This window comes from Musa acuminata, chromosome BXJ2-7 (genome assembly GCF_036884655.1).
Source record: "Musa acuminata AAA Group cultivar baxijiao chromosome BXJ2-7, Cavendish_Baxijiao_AAA, whole genome shotgun sequence".
NCBI lineage: Eukaryota > Viridiplantae > Streptophyta > Magnoliopsida > Zingiberales > Musaceae > Musa > Musa acuminata.
In genome coordinates, this window is record NC_088344.1 from 2,567,277 (window position 1) to 2,588,360 (window position 21,084).

Sequence of the window (21,084 nt, forward strand, 5' to 3'; positions counted from 1 at the left end):
CTAATTAAATGCTTCCAAACACAACAGACTTCTTTTTTTCCAGAAAATGGAACTAATTTATATCAAGAAAGAAGTCTCATACACCGATCACCACAGGAGATCAAAAGCTCCAACAATCTTCACCAAAAAAGTTATAATTGTTCATCCTAATAAAATTGACCAACCCACTGCATGGTTTGGTTCCTTAGAACTCCATAGAAAAATTAAGTAGCTCAAGGATTATCATAGATCCATGTTAAATGCCGCAAGAAAAAAAAAAACATAAATGCACTACCATGCAAATTCCTTGACGGTAGATTTACAATTTCTACATGAAAATTCTGGTTTTCTGAAAATAGATAGGGTGTTGGACTTTCTCAGTACAAACATAAAGCATAAAGAAAACAGACAAATCAGGCTTCTCACTTCTTCAGCGTGGCTTTGCCATCGAAGTTGAGTTCATGAAGGTTAAGCAATAAATCATCAGACTGCAGGAAAACACGGTTTGACGAATTTGCGATTGTGTGAGCTATCTCCCTTGCAGACTCGATCTGTCGTAAAGCAAGGAACGCAGGGTTGTTTGCAATAGCTTGACCTATAAGCTGGGCACTCGTTGCCTCACCCTGTCAAGACGACGAAAATAAGATTCACATATTCTCCATAAATATCAGAATAAGCAGTTGTTTTTTATTTAGACGTATAAACATAAGCAGTTTTCCAATACTTGTAGCGAAGTAAAGACGGTAATACAACATTGCCAGCATCAAGATGACACAGTTTCAGATAGCAAATAAAAGGATCAAATTTATCATCATAATGAGATTGTAGCTCATGGTCATACCCTAACTGCACAAAACAGATTTAACTTTTTAGCAGTCGGGAACGATGATGAGAAAGGCTCTGTAAATTTAGATTAAGAGTAGCTTGTTGACTAAATGTGGATGAAGGTAAAAAACTTCATTCTTCCATGAAAGCTATTCAAGTGTCCTGGATCTGGGTAGATATAGATAATATGTAGATAATATGCTGAAATCTCACGAGTACAAGGTAATGCTTGACTACCATAAAACATTTTTCTCACCTGCGCTCTGATAATAGCACTTTTCTTATCTTGCTCTGCCTTTTCAACAATGAACTTAGCACGTTCAGCTTCTTGTGCAGCCACCTGTTTAGATTCGATTGCATTAGTAAACTCCTTCCCAAAGCTCAGGGTCGTTATGGACACATCATCCAGAACAATATTGAAGTTTCTGGCCCTTTCTGTCAATATCTTTCGAATTTCCCTACTTACAGCCTACAACAAAAGGTGGATTCTTCAAATTCATATGTATCAGTAGGTTGCGTAGTTATCATTCCTTAATATGCTATCAACCAATAAATTATAATATGAACTTTTATTGTAACAGAAGACCTCTCTTTGTGTGATCAGTTGGCTAGCATTGTATTGTGCAACCACAGCCTTCAAGGTTTCATGAATAATGGATGGAAGGACCCTTTCATTGTAGTTCCCCCCAAGAGTTCGGTAGATTGTAGGTAGCTGATCTGGGACAGGTCTAGTAAGAACCCTAAGCCCAATATTAACCTGCATAAGATGCCATGTTTCAAACATTAGAATGCCAATGAACCAATGCATGTACCAAGTACCATCCAAAATCTGGAAATCAGTAATTGCATCTAGCAGAGTGAGATACTGCAATATACAACAACAAAATAAAAATTCAAAATGTCAATCATGCAACTATTGTCAGTTATCTGGTCTCAAGTGTCACAACAACAATGAGCTAATAATCCACATACATTAATCTGAGAGAAAAATGGAGTGTTAAACAATGACAAGTTATTCATAACAGATGAAATGCAAAATAACTCTAGATGTATTTCTCATGTATGAAACATCAAATAAATGACTAAATTCAATTTGGTATCTATCCCACATTGAAATAATTGTAAAGCTCTTTTTGTTGCTGCTTCCTGATGCAAGGAACAGCAAACTTACTGCCATTCAGCAAGGTTACATTCAAAGAGTAATCTGGGGTACAAAAAAAAAACACTACCAAATTCACATTGCTAGGGAAAAACCAGCGTGATCCTTAAGAATTGCTGGGCCAAAAATTGACATATTCCAGCTTCACTTTATACAATTTACCAGCCTAGCTCATCGAGGGATTATTATCCTAGATATAATGGACTAAACGTCATTCATTGCATGGGCAAGGTCTTGTAAAAGCCTAAAGCAGGTTTCTTTTAATAACAGATATATATCCCATGATATAAATCTTGTTCTCTTCCTTAAAAAAATTAATGGACTTGCAACCATCCAAAACACTCATCTGAAAAAGCATATCAGGGATACAAGTTGAATTAGAGTGCAAACTTGGGATGTGTTTAAAGTGAATACTCATGAACTATCCCAATGAAAGGGTTGGATGTTGGTTTACATTGGCCAAAAACCTAATACGAATCAAAATTGAATCTAACCTGCACCTAGTCTTCTCAACTCTGATTTGGCATATGAAGTACATACAATATACAGCATGAAAATTTATATCTTTGTTTACTACCATTCATATACCTAAAATTATTATCTCACAGATATATAAAAGGCAAAGTAACCCAACTCGACCTATTTGACGATGAAACTGAACCCCATCATCCAATATTTCCAACACAATCACCCTGATCTGTACTGGTATCGACCAAGGACAATTTAGTCCTCCTGAACTTACACCAAAATTTAGTTAAAATCAGCAAGAACCAAATAAACTTGTTAGAGTTGCCCTATTTTGGCTACTGACACATTCCCCATTCACTATAGCCATCACATTCACCATCTACCACCACTATCACAATGATTGTCGTCCACTGTTAAGGAAGACCACAAAAGTGTGGTGAGACAAAAAATAAAAGGATACGGTGTATAAAATATTATAGTCAGATATCTTAACTTATAGAATACAAAGATATAAGAATAATAATTAACATATATAATATTTTTATTTCTTAATGTTTTGTTATTTTTATGATTTATATATTTTTAAAATACTATATTAACCAAATTAAATCTCACCAATTCAAACCGATTATTCCGGCTGATCTTAATCTTGTTATCCCTGGCTTCTGGGTAGTTCATCAAAAGCAGCAAATGCCATTGATCATGTAAGCAGATATATTTAGACATATTATTGACAGGAATCTAAGCCACTTCCCCTTTTGTAAAGTTCTTCTCCAAAACTTTGTAAACTTAAATGACATACTAGCATACAACCATGGATGGTTCCCTTGCAGACACATTGTAACATAAAGTCATGCAGATATTTCATAATGAAAATAAAAGAGACTGATATTTCTCACATAAGTTTATAATCCATAAACAGAGACACACCGGTTAAAAGTAATAGCTCCAACAAAAGTTTACGAAAGAAAAGGACAGGTACCATTTGAAGATCACGGCTCCCAGAAGTACTCTCCACAAGATGCGGGCGGGCACGAACATCATAAATGACAGGCCATTCAAACCAGGGAATCATCAAATGAGTTCCCTCAGGATAGACCTGTAGACAAGCCTTTCTTAATATACATCTAGGAAAGGGAATGAATTTTCAATAACGATAGTGCAGACAAAAGTCTTGTGAAAAAGATGTGAACATAGTAAGTGGGTAATGTTCTGGACATTTTACCAAAACTTATATTTCATTTTATAGCACATGGGTAGCAGCACTACTGCTAAAATTTTACAAACAAAACACACATATCAAACTTCACAAAAATGTGAGTTCAAAATAACAAGGTATAACCAAATACAAACCATAAGTGCACCTAAAGATACCCATACTTGTAACAGTCGAATGTTTCAGATTTACATAGTCTTCTTTGCTGACACGCCAATGAACATAGTCATCCTTATATTATTACTAACTTCAAATAGATGTTTACTTGCAAAGTTAGTCCAATTTTCCATAAAAACCAAATTACATGAGCTATATAGACTGCCTAACAGCCTGAAGCAATGATATAAAGATTTATTACGTGGGTGAACATACAGGACATTAGCTATTTGGGACAATTACCGGTTTACTAAGCATTGTCAATAGATTACACAGCAAACACGATTCCTTAGTAACCATCAAAGTGCTTGTGTCCCGAATGACGTAAACCTTAAAACAGCTAACTGATACAGTTGCCAACACACAGCAAGAACCAAAACGAACAAGTTCTGCAAGTCACCAGCTAAACCTCAAAAGATATAACCGTTGATTGAGGAGCCCAACATCTACATCAACAAAAGCATAAAGATGAAAGGAAAAAAAAAAAGAGCATTTTTGAGCAATTAAACCATCAAAGTTTGCACAATAATCACATAAAAGGAAATTTCTGTATCTCCGATCGGGTGTCAGGACCTTGTCCTTGATGCCCACGATGCGATTGAAGACGATAGCGCGGTGACCGCCATCCACGTTGTAAAGGCTGTTAAGAGCAGCGTAGACTGCGGTCCCTCCGATGAGCGCGACCTTCACGAGCGTCCCCACCGCCGAAGGCACGCTCGGTCCCTTCACGTTCTTGAAGTTCATCGCTACCGCCCCGGACTACCCGAACCTTTCTCACTGCACTCCTCTTCTCCCTCAAAATCCCTTAAACCCTAGTAAAGAACACACACAGATTCGGCGGCGATCGGGTCGGGCAGCTGCTAGGGTTTTGGGCGGGTTTGGGTAGAACGGAGGACACCTGTGGTATTTTGATTGGGCTAGTGAGGCTTTCGAAAATAGAAAGACCGGTTGGTACATGTAACTTCCTTAAATTTACTATATGCCCCAACTGTCTCTCGCCACAAATGACAGTAGAGTGAAAGGCTAAATGGGACAAAGAAACCACCCGTGGCTGAGACAACAATTCATTGACATGGCATCGACGTGGCATCCAACATGACACGTACTACCCACGTGATGACCTCATTAAATATTAGAAATAGTATTTTTAAGCATGCTGTTTGTCCATATTGGCCTTATCGATCAGTCTTATTAACAAGAGGCAGTAGCGAAGGCAAATGTTGCATTTATCGAGATATTTTGTGCCAATAAAGGAAATGTAGATTTTTTGTGCCAAATCTACAAGTGCAACACTTGGTGTTCCAATACGCAACATCTATCGAGAAGACTGAAAGGGATACCGGACTTACTTTTTGTTCTCTTCGCCGAGGGAAATGGTGGATTCCCCTCAGCTGCCAAAGCAGTCCTCCGCAGAAGAAAGTATAGATTGGACGACCAACATCGCCCGTGATCTCGCGTCCTTCACCTGCACACTTGCGTGTCTGCAGCCCTTCCATTGCAGCAACCATGAGACAAGAAAAAGGAGGACGAGAAATGCTTAGATTCCTCGAAATATGGCTTCTAATCCATGCTCATTCTAGCTTTAGCTGAGATCATATGGAGTTGCATTGGGACTGTCCAATTTGGATATGGTTGCTCTCTACTCTCAAATGGAATATATTTCCTTTCGTTGTGTTCTTGTTGTCCAGCCAAGGAGACCGAGAGAGATGAATTCTTGTTGTCTCCTTCCTTTTTCTAAATCAGAAATCCTCGAAATATAGAAAAGAGCTAACCCATTTTCCTGAAATCTACAATGCTTTTATGTTTGCAGTTGCAGAACGCCAAAACAAAGTGGGGAAAAGTAGAGGGAATTATGACCCATTTACCTCTCAGTCTCTAGCAAAGAACTTAGATATATATATATATACTCGCACATTGTTTGGAACAAAGTACACATCAAGTCGGGTGGAGAAGAGCACAAGTCTCCATCTCGAACGTCCGCTAGCCAGAGGTGGTGGTCCTCGTTGTCAGACTCCTTATCCAACCTCTTGTCCGCTTCACTCCTTCCACCTTACCTCCAAACCCAAAGTGGCATGTGCTTGCCTCATTGGACCGCTTCCAGATTCCCTGATGGAGAAGGCGGCCGATGTGCTTTCGCCACCTCGGGAACCCGCTGTGGTCTGACTGCTCCACCGTTGTCTTTACTTCCTTGGTTTCCTTGCCAATGGTGGTGGTGTCTGTTGAAGCTTCAAAGCTCTTGTCTTTCTTGTTCTTCGATAACACTTGCCCTTCGTCCTCAAACTTAATCGATATGAACGAGTCTATCAAGACCCAAACCACGTTTAGATGCATGGCACTCTCCAAGATAACCACAAACATGAAGATGATCTCTAGGAATGGGAAGTTCTAGGTTGAACTACATCAAACCATCAGTCATGCAAGAATGATAAGAAGGTAAACTGCAGATCAGGACACTGATCTCATACATACATATATTAGCAGCCTAAACAATAGAGGAATGTGGATCGGAGTTTTACCTTCGAGGCTGGCAATGGGGCCTTCACGACCGGAGTGATCTTTGTTTGTGTGATGATGGGACTCGAGGAGATGGCCGAAAGAGCCCAAAACAAAGATCTTAGGAAGCGTGATGACTGGTTTCCTCTTCGGCACTCTCAAGTACCTCCTGCATAGAGGAAGATGACCTTGCTCGGAGGCCAAAACCAGGAGCTTCTCCTTCAAGCAGAGAGCACAGATGCCTACGACAGCTTCCATGGGGTGGAAAAAACAGCATGGCTTGTGTTCTCCACGGTCATTCATGTCTGTTGTCAGGGTAGAACAGTGAGAAAGGAGAGGAGAGGAGGCAAGTGCAAGAAACAACGAAGAAGATGATCACAAGTCATTCGAAAGAATCTCAAGTTTCAGATAATGAAAGCGAGGTGTTCTTTTCCCTCCTTGATCGAATCCATGCCGCTCATCAGGCCTTCGTGCGAATCTCAACGATACCTGACGGAGCCGCGTCCGCGTCCTGAGCCGTCCATGATTCTGTGATCCAGGCTCTTTCGACCGAACCTAAACCATATACCAACGCTACGGCCCAAATGGCTTTCGGATGGGCCTCCAATGTGTCAATTAACGTCAAAGTCAACCATGGGCCGGTGATGAAACAGCCCGACCGGCCCATGTTTAAGAAACATTAATGAGCCCAATGCGATGCGACTGCCCATTGGGTTATTGATCGAATCAATGGATGACCAGTTCAAACCATAATAAGTATAATAAAATTATAATAAAATTAAAATATAATTACATAATATGTCTTTAAAAATTATATTAGATATTTAAAAAATAATTATGAATAAAAAATAAGAATATTTTAATGGTTGACTTATAACCATTTGTTCAGTTTTACTAATTTATCTTTACCGGTCTCAGTAATTTGCAAGCCAGAAATAGAAACTCCATGTCGGTGAACGGATCGAGTTCACAGACGTCGGTCTCTCTCTCTCTCTCTCTCTCTCTCTCTCTAAGAATTTTGGCCGATCAACCGTGACAAAGAAAAAAACAGTGTCCTGTCACGCGGGTCAACCCACGGAGTCAACCCCGCATTTCGACGAGTGTTGCTCCACCGTGCATCCTCCTCCCACCATCACGCGTCATTCGTTGACTAGAGTGGCCGTCCACCGTCTACTTGCCCTCGCCAACGACGAAGCCTTGTCCTGCGTCGCTGGTTTCGTTGGAGTTGACTCTGCCGACAGCAGGCCTCGTCTCATCTAACGTAAAACATTGACTTCGTGGCCATCTATCTGTCTGTGTTCAGAGCATAGAGACGACAGGATGTGAGGGAGATAGAAATCATGATTCAGAGCAGCTTGACGATCACAGGAAAGAAATCTTGAGTGGGTCTTTCGACCTGGTCAGTATCTCTAGGTTAATGGAATCCGCAGAGTGACTGACAGCAACGTCAAAAGATATGGCGTCCATACCCTACCAAGAGAGCTCAGCCTCTCGCTGGTCTGAAACTGGAGAAGGAGCCCGAGTTGGGAAAGCCACCTTTGAGCTCTATTCGTCAACTTGTAATGTTTGTCTACAGAACATTCCTTTAATCGCTCATTGGCCACGCTTCCTGTTTGTTTCTGCTTTGGTCAATCAGCTTCGGCTGTCAAAGTTGACAATATTAGATTATGTAACAATACTTTGGTCAATCAATTTCAGCTCTCAATCTCTCTTTCTCCTAATCTCTTAATCCATCGATCTAGGTGGTGTAGGTGATCCTGTGAAAAAGATAGAAAGATAGAAGAATGATCTAGTTTTCCTTACATATTGATATCTCAGATCTGACGATGAAACGTTTGTAGATGATTTATTCTTCTAAACAACAAGAAAGGTACCTATCGTAATATATTGTCAGATCTAATTTTATTTGATTTTAATTTTGACATAAAATTTTTTTCGCATAGAATAACATGATTATAGATTTTATGCTAACAGATAAATTATTAGATTTTATTTTTAAAATATCAATCATTTGAATTGATTTATGTATTTTAATTTTGAAGTATAGAAATTAGAATTGAATGGTATGATCTCATTCGATTCGAAATTGTGATCTGATTTTTATTCTGATCGGAACCGAGATAAATTTGGAATCAGGAGGATCGGCGGGCTCCACAGGAGAGGTAGATATAGAGGACGACGACAAATGTAGCGTCTGCATGGGAACAAGTGTCTCAAACTACGCTGCTAAATTCCACCACATGAACCATATGATAAGCTCTGTCCGGTCGTCTTCTCTCATCCTTCCATCCAACACAGAAGAGGACAAACCAACCTTAATATCTTCCATGGCCCACTTCATCTTTATCCACATCAAATCTGAGGTGCTCATCATGCATCTCGAACACATCTGACACAGGCTTATCCTTCCTCTTCCTCCAACCTCTTCCAACCTGGTACTCACCTCTCTCTCTCTCTCTCTCTCTCTCTCATTCATGAAACTTTGTGAAGGGGTTTGACCCCACATTGGATGAAGCCAAAATAGTACGACGGCGAGATATTTTTGCTTCTCTACTTATCCTTTGGGTGTCCTTTACATAACTATCCATGTGAAGTGTGTCAGTGGGTGCATGCAATTGTTTTGGTAGAATCGTTTGTTAGATATGACACATTCGCTAACGCAAGAGGCAAGATTGCATGGCCCCACATCCACATGATGGGAGTCATTTGGATGTAATATTTTCTTTCTTTCTTTCTTTCTTTAAATGATCTACCAATTTACTTACTTTCTTTCTATTTCCATCTTCCACAATCTATGTAAAACCTAGAGAGAGAGAGAGAGAGAGAGAAGAGAGAGACAGTCTAAAAAATATATATCCTTGGATGGATGTTTAATTATTCTATTCTATCCCCCTTATTGTTATAGCATTGTTCTTAGAGTTTTTACGTGCCAAAGATTAATCATCTTATCATCTTGAGTCACCTAAAAGCCAACCTGCCCAATCTAGCCATAAGATAACAATCATCATCATCTAAAGCACATTTAACATGGTATTAATGCATGTATCAAGAGATCAGAACACGAAACGGTGTGCTCTCTCTCTCTCACTTTCTTCCTTTTCTCTAAAGAGAAATGGAGGCTGGTGAAGTCCAATCAAATTGTGGGGTTATTGATCTATACAAAATGTGAGTTCTCTCTTTTTAGTTTGATAAGGGAAATGGAGACTGTTGAAGTCTGACCAAATCATGCATGGAAGAAAACGTGGGGGAGTTATAATATTATATGAGTTGAGGAATGTTTGCTTGCTTGCTTCCAAATGATTAGGTCCCACTAAATCCACTGTTTCAATGAACTTTAGCAAGTGGGACTTGTGAATTCTTTCTTTCTTATTGAAACATGGTATTTATTGAGAGAATGAGTTGACTTCTTTACCTTTTTGTATTTTTATTTTGTTATATCTATTTGTATTGCTTTTTTTAGTGGTGTTTGGAAGACCAGTAGATGAATCCAAAGGTAGCAAGTCTTAGGCAACAAGAACAACAGTGGGGGAATTGTGATGTTTCTGAGTGAAGACCTCAATGATGAGCAAATTATAGAGGACTCAATTTGGTGATTTGGCTGCAGGTAAAATGACAAGAAGACAGAGAATTTAGGAGACTGGAATGAGTGGGGGGACCTCAAGAAGATGAGAACATGATGCACATCTAACTTGGGTTGGAATAGACAACAGATCTGTGTTACAGTTCATCTGGTCAGGAAGGCGTTGGATTTCTACTGTGATCTAATGCTGATGGATTTGTCTTTTAGCATGTCACAGATCATTCAGGTTCTCACCATCAAGCAAGACACAACACATGTCATGAGGGAAGGAATAAGAAAGCTGAAAATTATGTCTGATGATCTGTTTTTGATTAAAGTTTTGACTAATTATACTGATAATATTTTTAACTATTTATTTTGTTTGTAGATGTAAAGATGCAATAAAAATACTCGTTCCTTAATTATTATACATGTTAAAAATGTAAGAAGAGATCATAATTGGAAGACTGATTTATTACAATTTTGACTTAATATATTGTCTTTTCTTTACCAAAAAGAAAAATAAAACTATTACATGCCAACGTGGTAAACTAATAATCTTTGAGTTGGCAATCTCAACAATAAACACATCTTGTATATACTTCTATTTCTCTGAAAAACAAAACATACAATATTTTCTTTAATATGTTTGATACAACTTATTGGTTGGGGTACATGTCTAGCAGCATACGGTTAAAATAAAATTAGGTTATTTTTCTGAAAAAAATTCTTATTTATTGTTTTTATCAAAAGGTTTATCTATTTTTGTTTTTTCTATAGTATACCTTATTTTTTATAATCTTACAAATGTCCTTTCCTTCTCTTCTCTGCCAATCGCTTTTGTTGTATTTACCCAATCGACATCGCCTACCCTTCCCCGCCTATTGTCACTATCTCTTGCTTCTATCATAAGGTCTCGTTATCTTTGTATGATGTCCTTCTTCACTTGTCGTCGTAAGGCATCACCTCCATCTCTATGCATTCTTCCTCACTATGACCCATCTACAATGTCTCTTCTTTCTATCATGACTCACTTTTACGATGCCCGAGCAACCGTAGTCCTCAATAGGATCATTCCCCCTTTGTGTTATTGTCAACAACAAGTTGTTTCTTATGACATGACCAAAGATCATAGTTGAATAGTGACATGAAAAGGGCCAATGGTCGCTTGAGCGTCATCTTTGATGTCCTTCTTTACTTGTCGTCATAAGGCCTCACCCATCGTGCCCCTCACATCTACCTCTATGCATTCTTCCTCACTATGACCCACCTATAATTCCTCTCCTTTCTATCATAACTCCCTTCTATGATGCCTAAGCAACCGTCGTCCTCAATAGGGTCGTTACCCCTTGTGTCATTGCCAACAACAAGTTTTCTTATGGCAGGACCAAAGACCATAGTAGGATAGTGACACAATAAGAGCCAATGATCGCTCGAGTGTCATGAAAAAAAGTCACGATAAGAAGGAGAGCCATCACAGGTGGGTCACAGTGAGAAAAGGTGAGGCCTCTCGACACCAAGAAGATGAGGGTATTTGCACAAAGGCGATTGGGGCTCATGATGGGAGCAAGGGGTAAAGATGATGATCGAAGAAGGACATGCAATATCGACGGGACGAATACAATGAGCAAAAAAGAAAATGGAAGGACGTTTACGAGATTACAACAAATAAGAGTATTATCCAAGAAACACAAAAACATGGGATACCTTTCGGAAAAAAACGAAAAATATATTTTTTTTCAAAAAAACCATCTTATGAAATTTACAGAATATATATTTTTTAAAAAAATATTAAAGATATTAAATCATGCTTAACCAGTGGTCATGATCTAAAACATATGGACTTAAATTCGATACTTATCATTGGTGCAACAATGTACTAATGTCATAACAGAGATTAAATGGTATAATTTTTATGTATATACACAATTAAGTGCTCAATAGTTGACATATTCTCATGGTTAACGGATATGTAGAGCACGTATTTTAACATAATAAAAAAAATAAACAATAAAATGCACTAAAATGGTGAGTGGGAAAAAACATGAGAGGCAATCATACATGGTGGTGTGATTCTGCCACGTCACCCATCTTTAGAAAGAAACAGCCTTTTTTGATGTTTTATACACAGTTTGGTAAAAACCCACAAATGCCGATTTTTTTTATGTCGGCCGCAAGACTTCACTTCTCTCTCTCCGTCGCCTTATCGTCTCTCACAGTGCAACACCGACTTGTCCTTCTCCCCTACCCATGCATCTCTCTCTCTCTCTCTCTCTCTCTCTCTCTCACAGTCAACGGATGTGTGAACAGCACATACACCCTTCCCTCCCACTTCTGAGATTAACAGGTCCCCCATGAAACCCCACACCACAAGAAGCTAAAGAGAGAGAGAGAGAGAGAGAGAGAGAGAGAGGTTTGTAGCTCGGGAAAACACTTCCATGAATTGGCGGCTTGTTCGTATCTGTTGCACCCCCATCTTTGGCTTCCTTTTAAACGCATGCGTTCCCTCCCTCGTTCGCAAAGCAAAGCGTTCGAAGCCATCCCCAGCCGTCCATGTCTCACAAGGTGGCGAGCCTGCGCCCGTTGCCGGGAGTCGGCGAGGTAGAAGACGACAACGTGGCGCCACTGCTCTCCGGCCACCGATTGGCCTGGGAGATGTCGGCCATCGTCTCGGCCTTGACCCGTGTCGTCTCCGGCACCGAGCCGATCTCGGCTTCCTCTTCCTCTTCTCCTTCCTCCTCCTCCTGCATCTCTTCTTCCTGCTCCCTGCAGTCTCTGGGAGACGAGACCGGCTTGGCCGGCAGGCAGAGCAGAGTGAGGGAGGCTCTGCCACCGGAGGTGCCATCGACGTACTTCCGAGCCTTCGTCGGCGCCGGAAGCCATCCAGTGGAGACTCCTCCTTTACATGTTGCAGGTGAATCTGCAACGCTCTGTTTTCATTCGGTCATTGGAGTCCTCCTTCCTATGATTCCGTGGCTTATCTATTATCCAATCGAGTTGTAAATGCAGCAACAAAATGTTGCTGTCGAATTAATTCTGTCTGCAAGAGTGACATCAACATTAAGATTGCCAGTTATGCGACATGCCAAACTCTGCATCTTGCATGTCACACAAACTGGAGAAACAGGACAGAGCAGAGGATGGTGCTCTTCCATCCTCACCTGTATCTTTTAATGCATGCTGCCAACATATGAAACACCCCTCGGCTGCATGTCGACAGAAACACTGATCGCCTATCCCTTGTGCGTTCCTGCGCAAGACACAACAGAAGATAAGCTCTCTGGTCGACCTTTGCACCTCCACATGACCTCAGTGCTGATGTTTGATCCCTTGTGACATTGAACAATGGATAAAGTACATCTTTTCTAATCCATATTTTAATGGAGAATTATGTTAAACATGCATGAACCTAAGTTGTCATCTCTGGCTTTATCTCGCCATGTAATCCCACTGTTCCTTCCAAGATGCTTATCTCCTCCTATATAACCCATTTGGGCCATCCATTGCATCTAAGCTTTGTGACAATACAGCTACAGACCAACGCAAGCAGAGCCCGATAGCAGCAGCTCCAACGATGTCCATGGAAGAGCCCTCCCCTCCTCCTCCTCCTCCTCCTCACCAGAAGGACGAGGAGGCGGCGGCCCAAAGGAAGTACCGCGGCGTGCGCCAGAGGCCGTGGGGAAAATGGGCGGCGGAGATACGAGACCCCCACAAGGCGGCCAGGGTGTGGCTAGGGACCTTCGAGACCGCAGAGCAGGCGGCGCGCGCCTACGATGAGGCCGCCCTTCGTTTCAGGGGCAGCAGAGCCAAGCTCAACTTCCCGGAGAACGTCCGCCTGCATCAGCCGCCGCCACCTGTGTCTCCTACGACGCAGTTGACGGTCTCCTGCTCGGTGGCGGCGCCGCCTTGGGATGCTCAGAGCTCGACGGCTGACTACTTGGAGTACTCGAGGCTGTTGCAGGGAGCGGGGGAGTACCAAAGGCTTCCTGCAACGAGCCTCTTTGATAGCGTGATGTACTCCAGCTATGCGCCGACGATGGTTTCGGCGGTGGACGATTGCTCTTTGGCTTCTCATTCCTTTCCCACCTTTTCTGTTTCCTCTTCCTCTGTTTCGTCTTCTTCTTCCGCTTATCCTCTGTTCTACGACTCTGGTGCGATCGAGCATCAGATGAATTGGACAGTGGGTGCCGAGCTCCCATCATGGATGGATTCAACCGGGTTTCCTCCATCTTCTTCTGGGTACACCTGAACAATGGCCACTCGGTCTCTCTCTCTCTCTCTCTTGTTACTTGGTCTGCTTTGGGAGATCAAGTAGGATGGTGACAAAGGGGTCGTGATTGCCTAGATAGGACTCTGCAGAAAGGCGGCCGATAAAGATGTTGTTTCCTTGTTTTGCATTGCTTGCATCAAATCACTTCTGTCAGATGGAATCAATTTGAAGATTGCATTTTGAGATCCAACTCTGATCCAGTTTTAGATCTGCCATCGACCTCTTCCATGCAACCAGAACTTGTCTCATCAAGAACTATGCCCGTGGATTTGCCAGTGTTTGAATATGATCATAAAAAATGAGGCCTCAAAGACTCTTAAGGAGCTGAAACTTGCTATCCAAATCTTTCTGTGATTAGAACACAATTGACGTGAAATATCATTCAAGCATGTCCACAGAAAAATTACGATCGAATTCAAAGAATCTCAAACATCCTTTTCTACTACCTGAAGCAAAGCATTCCGCGTTGTTCTTTGTCCCATTGAGAACCAAAACCTTATGTCTTCTTCCCGCTATCTCGGTCTTCATCATCTTCAATCTTATCTTTCTGATATTTTTCTGTCTTCTCTGCTTCTGTCTTTGTCTTCATCATCTTCAATCCTATCTTTCTGATACTGTTCTGTCTTCTCTGCTTCTGTCTTGTAGCCTCTTTCGGGATCCTCATGTTCTTCCCCTGGGTTTATGAGCAGGAAGATGACCACATGCTCTAGTGCGGCACAACATCACTCGTCGACCTACCCTGGTTTTGAGCCCAAATGCAATTGCCAACATTGTTTCAGGTTCTTTGTGTAGCTCCTACATGCTGTAAATGAACACATGGAAGTAAACATAACATGGTAGGGTTCCAAATCAGAAATAGATTTAGATATCCTCTGCAAGTCCAAAATTCAAATCATCACAGGACAAATCAAAGATGAAATGTAGCTCAACTTAGTATCCACTATCCTCTTTCTCTGCTCTCACTACAAACAATTAAACCAAGCTTCTAAAGAGAGAGAGAGAGAGAGAGAGAGAGAGAGAGAGAGAGAGATGTAACAAATCAAGCCTTCATCCTACCATAGAACTTCCTCTTCTCCTCAGTCGTCTGGAACCGGCCATGCCCGAACTTGGATGATGTATCAATGAACTTCAGCTTAATCTCCTCGAGGGCCAAACGAGAAGTCTGCTTCAATAGGGACTGTCTAAGCGTGACGACCCTCTTCTTTGGCCCAACACAGCAACCCTTGATCATTATGTAATCATCTTTCACGATACCATAGTGAGGGAAACCACCCATTGGCGTGATATCTTTCTCGGTTCTGTTCAAACAATTGAGCCAGACAATCAATCAGAAGATCTACAAAGGTAGTCAAATAATCTCTATAAGCTTGAACAATATTCTAGACACTGATAAAACCAACCGAGGCATAGATAATTGATTACCTGTCGAACTCCGTGATAGCACTGTGTGACTCATCTCCAATTTTACCAACTTTGTAGATCTTTTTGTTCATTTCAGTACGATGGTGGTAACCGTTCTGTCCTGCACGTGCAACAGTGTAGGAGACTCTGGCAGGATGCCACGCACCAATACAAGCGACCTTGCGGAGACCTCTGTGTGTTTTTCGTGGAAGGCGGGTGACACCCCAACGAGTAACAACACCTTCGTAACCCTTACCTTTGGTGACACCAATCACATCAATCATCTCATCTTTCTGGAAAACAGCATCAATGGGGATTTGCTTCTCAAAGAAGCTGTATGCAAAGTCCACCTTCTGAGCGACTGTCCCTCCATTAACCTGGATCTCCATCAGGTGAGCTTTTTTCTGTTTCAGACCCTTCATCTTCCTTATCTGGCATAAACAGCAGGTCATGAAAGAGCATCAGCAAACTTCAATAAATAATAGAATCAAAGAAGACTACACAAAATAGATGATATCAAAGTGAACTATACAAAGCACCTTTCAGATATACTTCCACTGCTATAAAGAAAACACATTTAATACTCATTGCAAATTTTGCAAATTCATCCAATCCTAGGTTGACTTTAGAAAAATTGCCATCAAAAGAAAAGCCAATTGGTGATTTGTTTATGTACTATAATCTCAACAAGTTGATTTATTAATTGACAGAATATATTGTACCATCCTGTACAATTTGGCATTATGATATGGAATAATATTTAGGAACAGTAATTGCCTCTATGATAATTGTCAAAGAAAAACTGGAATCATGAATGTACTTCATATGATGGCCTACAAAACTATAGGATAATAGCAACAGAAGTAAAACTCCAGAATTATAAAAAAATATTATCAACAGGATACTGCAGAAAATAGTAGTTTGAAATAACACAAGCAAGGAGCAGCACATTACATTAATATCATCCTGAATTTTTTGGCTAATTAGATTGATCTAAAAGGTAACAAATAATTCAGTCTGAACTAGCAATTTTGATAAAATTCACAGCCGATAATGAGGCCAATGCTAAACTTAAAACATATTATGTTCTTTTTTAAGGAGATACACCCTATAAGAAAAAAAATGCACATCTCAAACTTATGTATTAGAAAAGAAAACAATAAAAATATGTAGCCAGCCTTCAGAGAACTTTGCAACAAACATGTTAACCAGGTCAAATATATTAGTAAACCACACTTCTTTAAGACATTCAGATATGAGAAGAGGGTTAGATATTTGGGAATCCATGAGACGGTTGTATTGTATATTAAGGATTAAGAGTGCTAGCAGCTGATAGTGTAGCTTCGACATATGAATATGAGATATCAAGAGTTAACTAATATCAACAATGGATGATTGCACCAGAATGTACCTGGGTATGAGCCAGCACACGAACAACAGACGCATATTTCTTCATCTTCTCCAGCTGCACCTGAATTTCCTTCTTTCCTTCTTCACTTTCATATTTCTTAGAGTAGTTCGTAAAAGCTTTCTTTTTGCTCTTGCACCAACTTTTGTAGAATCTCCTCCTCACTTCTTCACTCAGGTGCTGAGCCCATACTGTGTTAAGAGAACGAAGTCCACGTGGGGTTTTCACATAAGCGACAACTCCAACAACAACCATTGGTGGAGTTTCTATGATAGTCACAGCCTCACAGGTCTCTTTCTTGTGAAGCTCTGCAATGAATCAGATAGCATAAGAACTTCCAAGTTTGAGAAAAGGCATTGTGGAGTAGAATACAAAAGAAGGCCAATCTCCATTAAAAAAAAAACAAGGTGCAGCATCAGACAGTATAAAAAATTCCAATTTAAAAAGGAATTAAAGAATTGAATAGTAGAATATGATGTCCATGGGCCCATTAAAAAGAAAAAAATTGCAAAACATGAAATAAATTACCAGTCTCAACCAAATGAGAACTAATGCATTGTCAGTTCTCCCGAGCATAATAAAGATAGTTTTAAAAATCCAGTTAAATAGACAAAACCTAGGCATCAAACATCGCCAGAGTGAAAAGCAATATGTTTGTGATACAAGAAGTCACAGACAAACAGAAACATACAGCAAATATCTGCATAAATAAAGTCCAGAGATCTATAAATTCATTTCTCTTGATTTTGACAACATGACAAAAAATGTGAGATCTTGAATGTCCAAAGTCATGAGATTTGGATCACATAACATCATCCCATGCAAATATGATATCTATTAAGCCTCCTGCCCCCTCTAAGATGCCCGTCCCCATTGTTGCGGAATTTCTTCTCAAAGTTCTTTTTTTGGTTTGGATATTGCTAAACACTTCTATTTTTCATTTCTACAAGTTATAGTTAAATTGTGACGACAACCTACTCTTAGAAAACAACAAATCCAAAGCAAAGAGCAGCTTTCTTAGTTTTAGAAGTTTGAAATGCATAGATAATGCCAAAAACACCCTATGAAATATGATATGATCTTATTATATTAGGTTCGGCAACCAAGCAATATATCTCTAATATGGAATGTTAAGTTTGGAACAACTGAATGAATTTGGTTATAGTAAAAAGTTAATAACTAATAGAGAAAAAACTCAATATAGCATAGAAAATGATAATTCTTCCAAATCTGCCTTACACTATATTGCTTCAAGCACTATAGCTAAATTTGGCTACTAAATACTTACTCGATCCTGGTTTGTCGACCTCACGGACAATGTGTGTCATCCCAGACTTGTATCCAAGGAAAGCTGTGAGCTTACAGGGCTTTCTTGGGTCATCCTTGGGGAACGACTTCACTGCATCAAGAAATCATATATATTTCTCATCACTATGATACAGCTATGTCAACGCATAGAACTGGTCCACCAAGAATGTGTTGTTTTCATACCGCAGTGACTCAAGGCAGTATTTAGTAAACTTAATAAGATAAATGAAACACGAGATAACAAGCTCCAGAAAGCAAAATATACATTGCAATTCCATTCCAGAAATAACAAGACATAAATAATCAGATCAGGAACAAAGTACATTAATGCAGCAAAGTTGAACACATAATACACTGAGAACGGAACACAAGCTCACAATAAAAGATAAACACACAATTAACTTTTGCTGCATGATACAAGGCTGTGTTCAATGATACAATACTCGCAAGCCAGAATGCGTTGTGATCATACATCAGTGATTCAAGGCAGTATTTAGCAATATTAATAAGATAAATATAACATGAAATAAACAAGCTCCAGAAAGGAAAATTCCATTGCAATTTCGTTCCAGAAATGACAAGATATAATGTATAAACGATCAGATCAGTAATAAAGGACATCAGTGCAGAAAAATTGAGCACATGACACACTGACGATGGAGCATATGCTCAAAATAAAAATTAGACAAACACACAATTAACTAACTTACAACCATGACAACTTCAGATCCAGATAAAAACATTTTAACTTACCTTTCCCACGATGGCGGGAGGCTCTCTTCCTGGGAAGAAACCCAAGAGACCCATGCCTTGGGTGTTCAAACTTCCGATGAGACATCCTTCTTACCTCCCTTCACCCTGAATATAGAACCAGGTCGATTCAATGCTTACGAAAGAGGAGGCGAATACAGAAAACTATGAATTGAACTGAGCGAATCATAAGATTTGTGGAACCGACGAGGATAACAGAAGGAACGAAAGAAGGATACGCCCAGGGATTGAAAAGGAGTGAGCATGTTCTTACCACCCGGCGGCGGCGGCGGCGACCTTCTCCCACGTTCCCCTCGGAGCCCTAAAGCTTATATAGTTGCGAGATGAGACGCAACGGCGCGACCTACAAACAAGAATGACCAAAATGACCTCTTCTTTCGACAATATGATCGTCAACTACAATTTATGGTCCGTGAATAATCAACGAATGCGAATCACGGCGCACTGACATCAAGCAGATTGACGGCTGATTTCGAAGAATTTGCACTGCCGAAGACATCAAGCGCTCGTCGAATGATCTTCAATGGACGGTCCAGATTAAAAGGATGATAATAATAATGCATGGTTATCTATACATTTACTCGATTTTCGTATTTACCCATCTAAATTTTAGTTTAATGTGCATACATACATTTACATACATACATGTCGTATGTCTCTGGTTGAAATTTATTCGTGGTTTGAAGCTGTAACTCATACTAATATCCTTCAATAATTAGCCTAATGATAATAATAATATAAAGAGTACTTTCAATTATTTTATATTAACATATATTTTTATTTTATTAACTTAGATTTTTGAGAAATAAATATATATCTTATATTTAAATTCGTTAGGGCAAAGATCTTTTATTTATGTGTATGTGTGCGTAACTCAAAGGAGAGATCATCATATTCAAGCAGGTAATTATAAACCTGAGATATAGTAAATTACTTATCTGAGCAGATAACGGAAATTAAAAATAAATAGTATTGACAATTCCTGATGATAAATTAATATGTAATTATTGATCTAACACCAATCTATTTAAAGAAATAGAAACAGATTACATGCAAAAACAACCTTTTATGTGAACCTGAACAGTAAAAATCAAAAGTCGAAAGTTTCAGCATATTTTAAAAGCAATCTGCCCAAATTAACATCAAGAAGGCAAAACTTTCAAGCTTTCCTGTAGGAAGCCTTTAGTTTACAAGGTAAAGTTTATAGCCTTACATTCTGATGGTAAGGTGTAAGACACCAAATATTCCACATGAGTAGAGGAATTTTTTTTGATGGGCACAAACTATAAACCACATTTTCCAACACAACCAAATAGGACTTTGAGTTTTCAAAACTGCACATAATACTAACAAGACAAGCATGAAAAGAACGATGTAATGGAAATGTCTGTCCATGATTGAATCTAATTGGTGAGATGGAAGAGACTTTGAAACCCAGAAACTTGAATGACGGCCAATCTCAAAACATTGATGCTTCCATCTACTGAAATGAACAAAAAACCAACGCATATATATATGAGCGAAAAAAGGATACAAGATTTAAGACCACCCATGCATGTCTAAGAGTTCCATGAAAATGTTATGGAGACGACTGTCTTAACGATAACATACTTTCCAGCATGCAGATTAGAGCAACCATGTAGAGAGGAAAGAGGAAATAGCCAAACATATTGGAAGATGATGTTCCAATGATCCAATTAAATGTATGTGATGCAATCATCAGGTATTATCACTTTCAAAAATAAAAAACTGCATCCAGCTTTGGCGTATGCATGGTTCGATTTATAAATGAATGATACCAATATATTACACTTCAGAAATACCACAAACCAAATCAAATGAAATCGTTTCACTACAGAAACCAACTCGGTTTCTAAAAGACTTTAATTTCTGTATAAACCAAATAATCTTTTGAACATTCTTAATATTAACACTTCAGAATTAAAAAGCATGTCACAAGAACATTAAAGAAACAAAAGATAATTGAAAGAAGAAATAACAAAGATAGTAAGTCTTCGAGTAAGAAGACCTTCAAATTTTAATTAAAATACGAAAAATCATACAAATGGTA

The 21,084-nt window shown here is 39.5% G+C and overlaps 4 protein-coding genes across 5 annotated transcripts; 1 reads left to right on the forward strand and 3 right to left on the reverse strand.

The window, feature by feature from the left end:
• Positions 1–249: 249 nt before the first annotated feature.
• On the reverse strand, positions 250–4,698 carry LOC135616605 (prohibitin-1, mitochondrial-like). 2 transcript variants are annotated; one of them, XM_065115966.1, is made up of 5 exons: positions 4,377–4,698; positions 3,414–3,530; positions 1,391–1,561; positions 1,061–1,144; positions 250–602 (listed from the first exon to the last, which is right to left on the reverse strand). In XM_065115966.1, the coding sequence occupies exons 1-5, from the start codon at positions 4,545–4,547 to the stop codon at positions 402–404; spliced, it is 744 nt and encodes a 247-aa protein (XP_064972038.1). In that variant the 5' UTR covers positions 4,548–4,698; the 3' UTR covers positions 250–401. The 2 variants fall into 2 exon arrangements, with proteins under 2 accessions (XP_064972038.1, XP_064972037.1); XM_065115965.1 differs by having other exon boundaries at positions 1,061–1,273; positions 4,377–4,696.
• A 981-nt stretch (positions 4,699–5,679) lies between these two features.
• On the reverse strand, positions 5,680–6,661 carry LOC103990769 (uncharacterized). Its single transcript, XM_009410028.3, has 2 exons — positions 6,320–6,661; positions 5,680–6,103 (listed from the first exon to the last, which is right to left on the reverse strand). The coding sequence occupies exons 1-2, from the start codon at positions 6,597–6,599 to the stop codon at positions 5,784–5,786; spliced, it is 600 nt and encodes a 199-aa protein (XP_009408303.2). The 5' UTR covers positions 6,600–6,661; the 3' UTR covers positions 5,680–5,783.
• Positions 6,662–12,279: 5,618 nt separating this feature from the next.
• Positions 12,280–14,315, forward strand: LOC103990768 (ethylene-responsive transcription factor ERF043-like). The gene is made up of 2 exons (XM_009410027.3): positions 12,280–12,769; positions 13,386–14,315. The coding sequence occupies exons 1-2, from the start codon at positions 12,409–12,411 to the stop codon at positions 14,102–14,104; spliced, it is 1,080 nt and encodes a 359-aa protein (XP_009408302.3). The 5' UTR covers positions 12,280–12,408; the 3' UTR covers positions 14,105–14,315.
• Positions 14,316–14,962: 647 nt separating this feature from the next.
• LOC103990766 (large ribosomal subunit protein uL3) lies at positions 14,963–19,354 on the reverse strand. The gene is made up of 6 exons (XM_009410026.3): positions 19,267–19,354; positions 18,996–19,100; positions 18,223–18,333; positions 16,938–17,242; positions 15,548–15,957; positions 14,963–15,423 (listed from the first exon to the last, which is right to left on the reverse strand). The coding sequence occupies exons 2-6, from the start codon at positions 19,078–19,080 to the stop codon at positions 15,165–15,167; spliced, it is 1,170 nt and encodes a 389-aa protein (XP_009408301.2). The 5' UTR covers positions 19,081–19,100; positions 19,267–19,354; the 3' UTR covers positions 14,963–15,164.
• Positions 19,355–21,084: the final 1,730 nt, after the last annotated feature.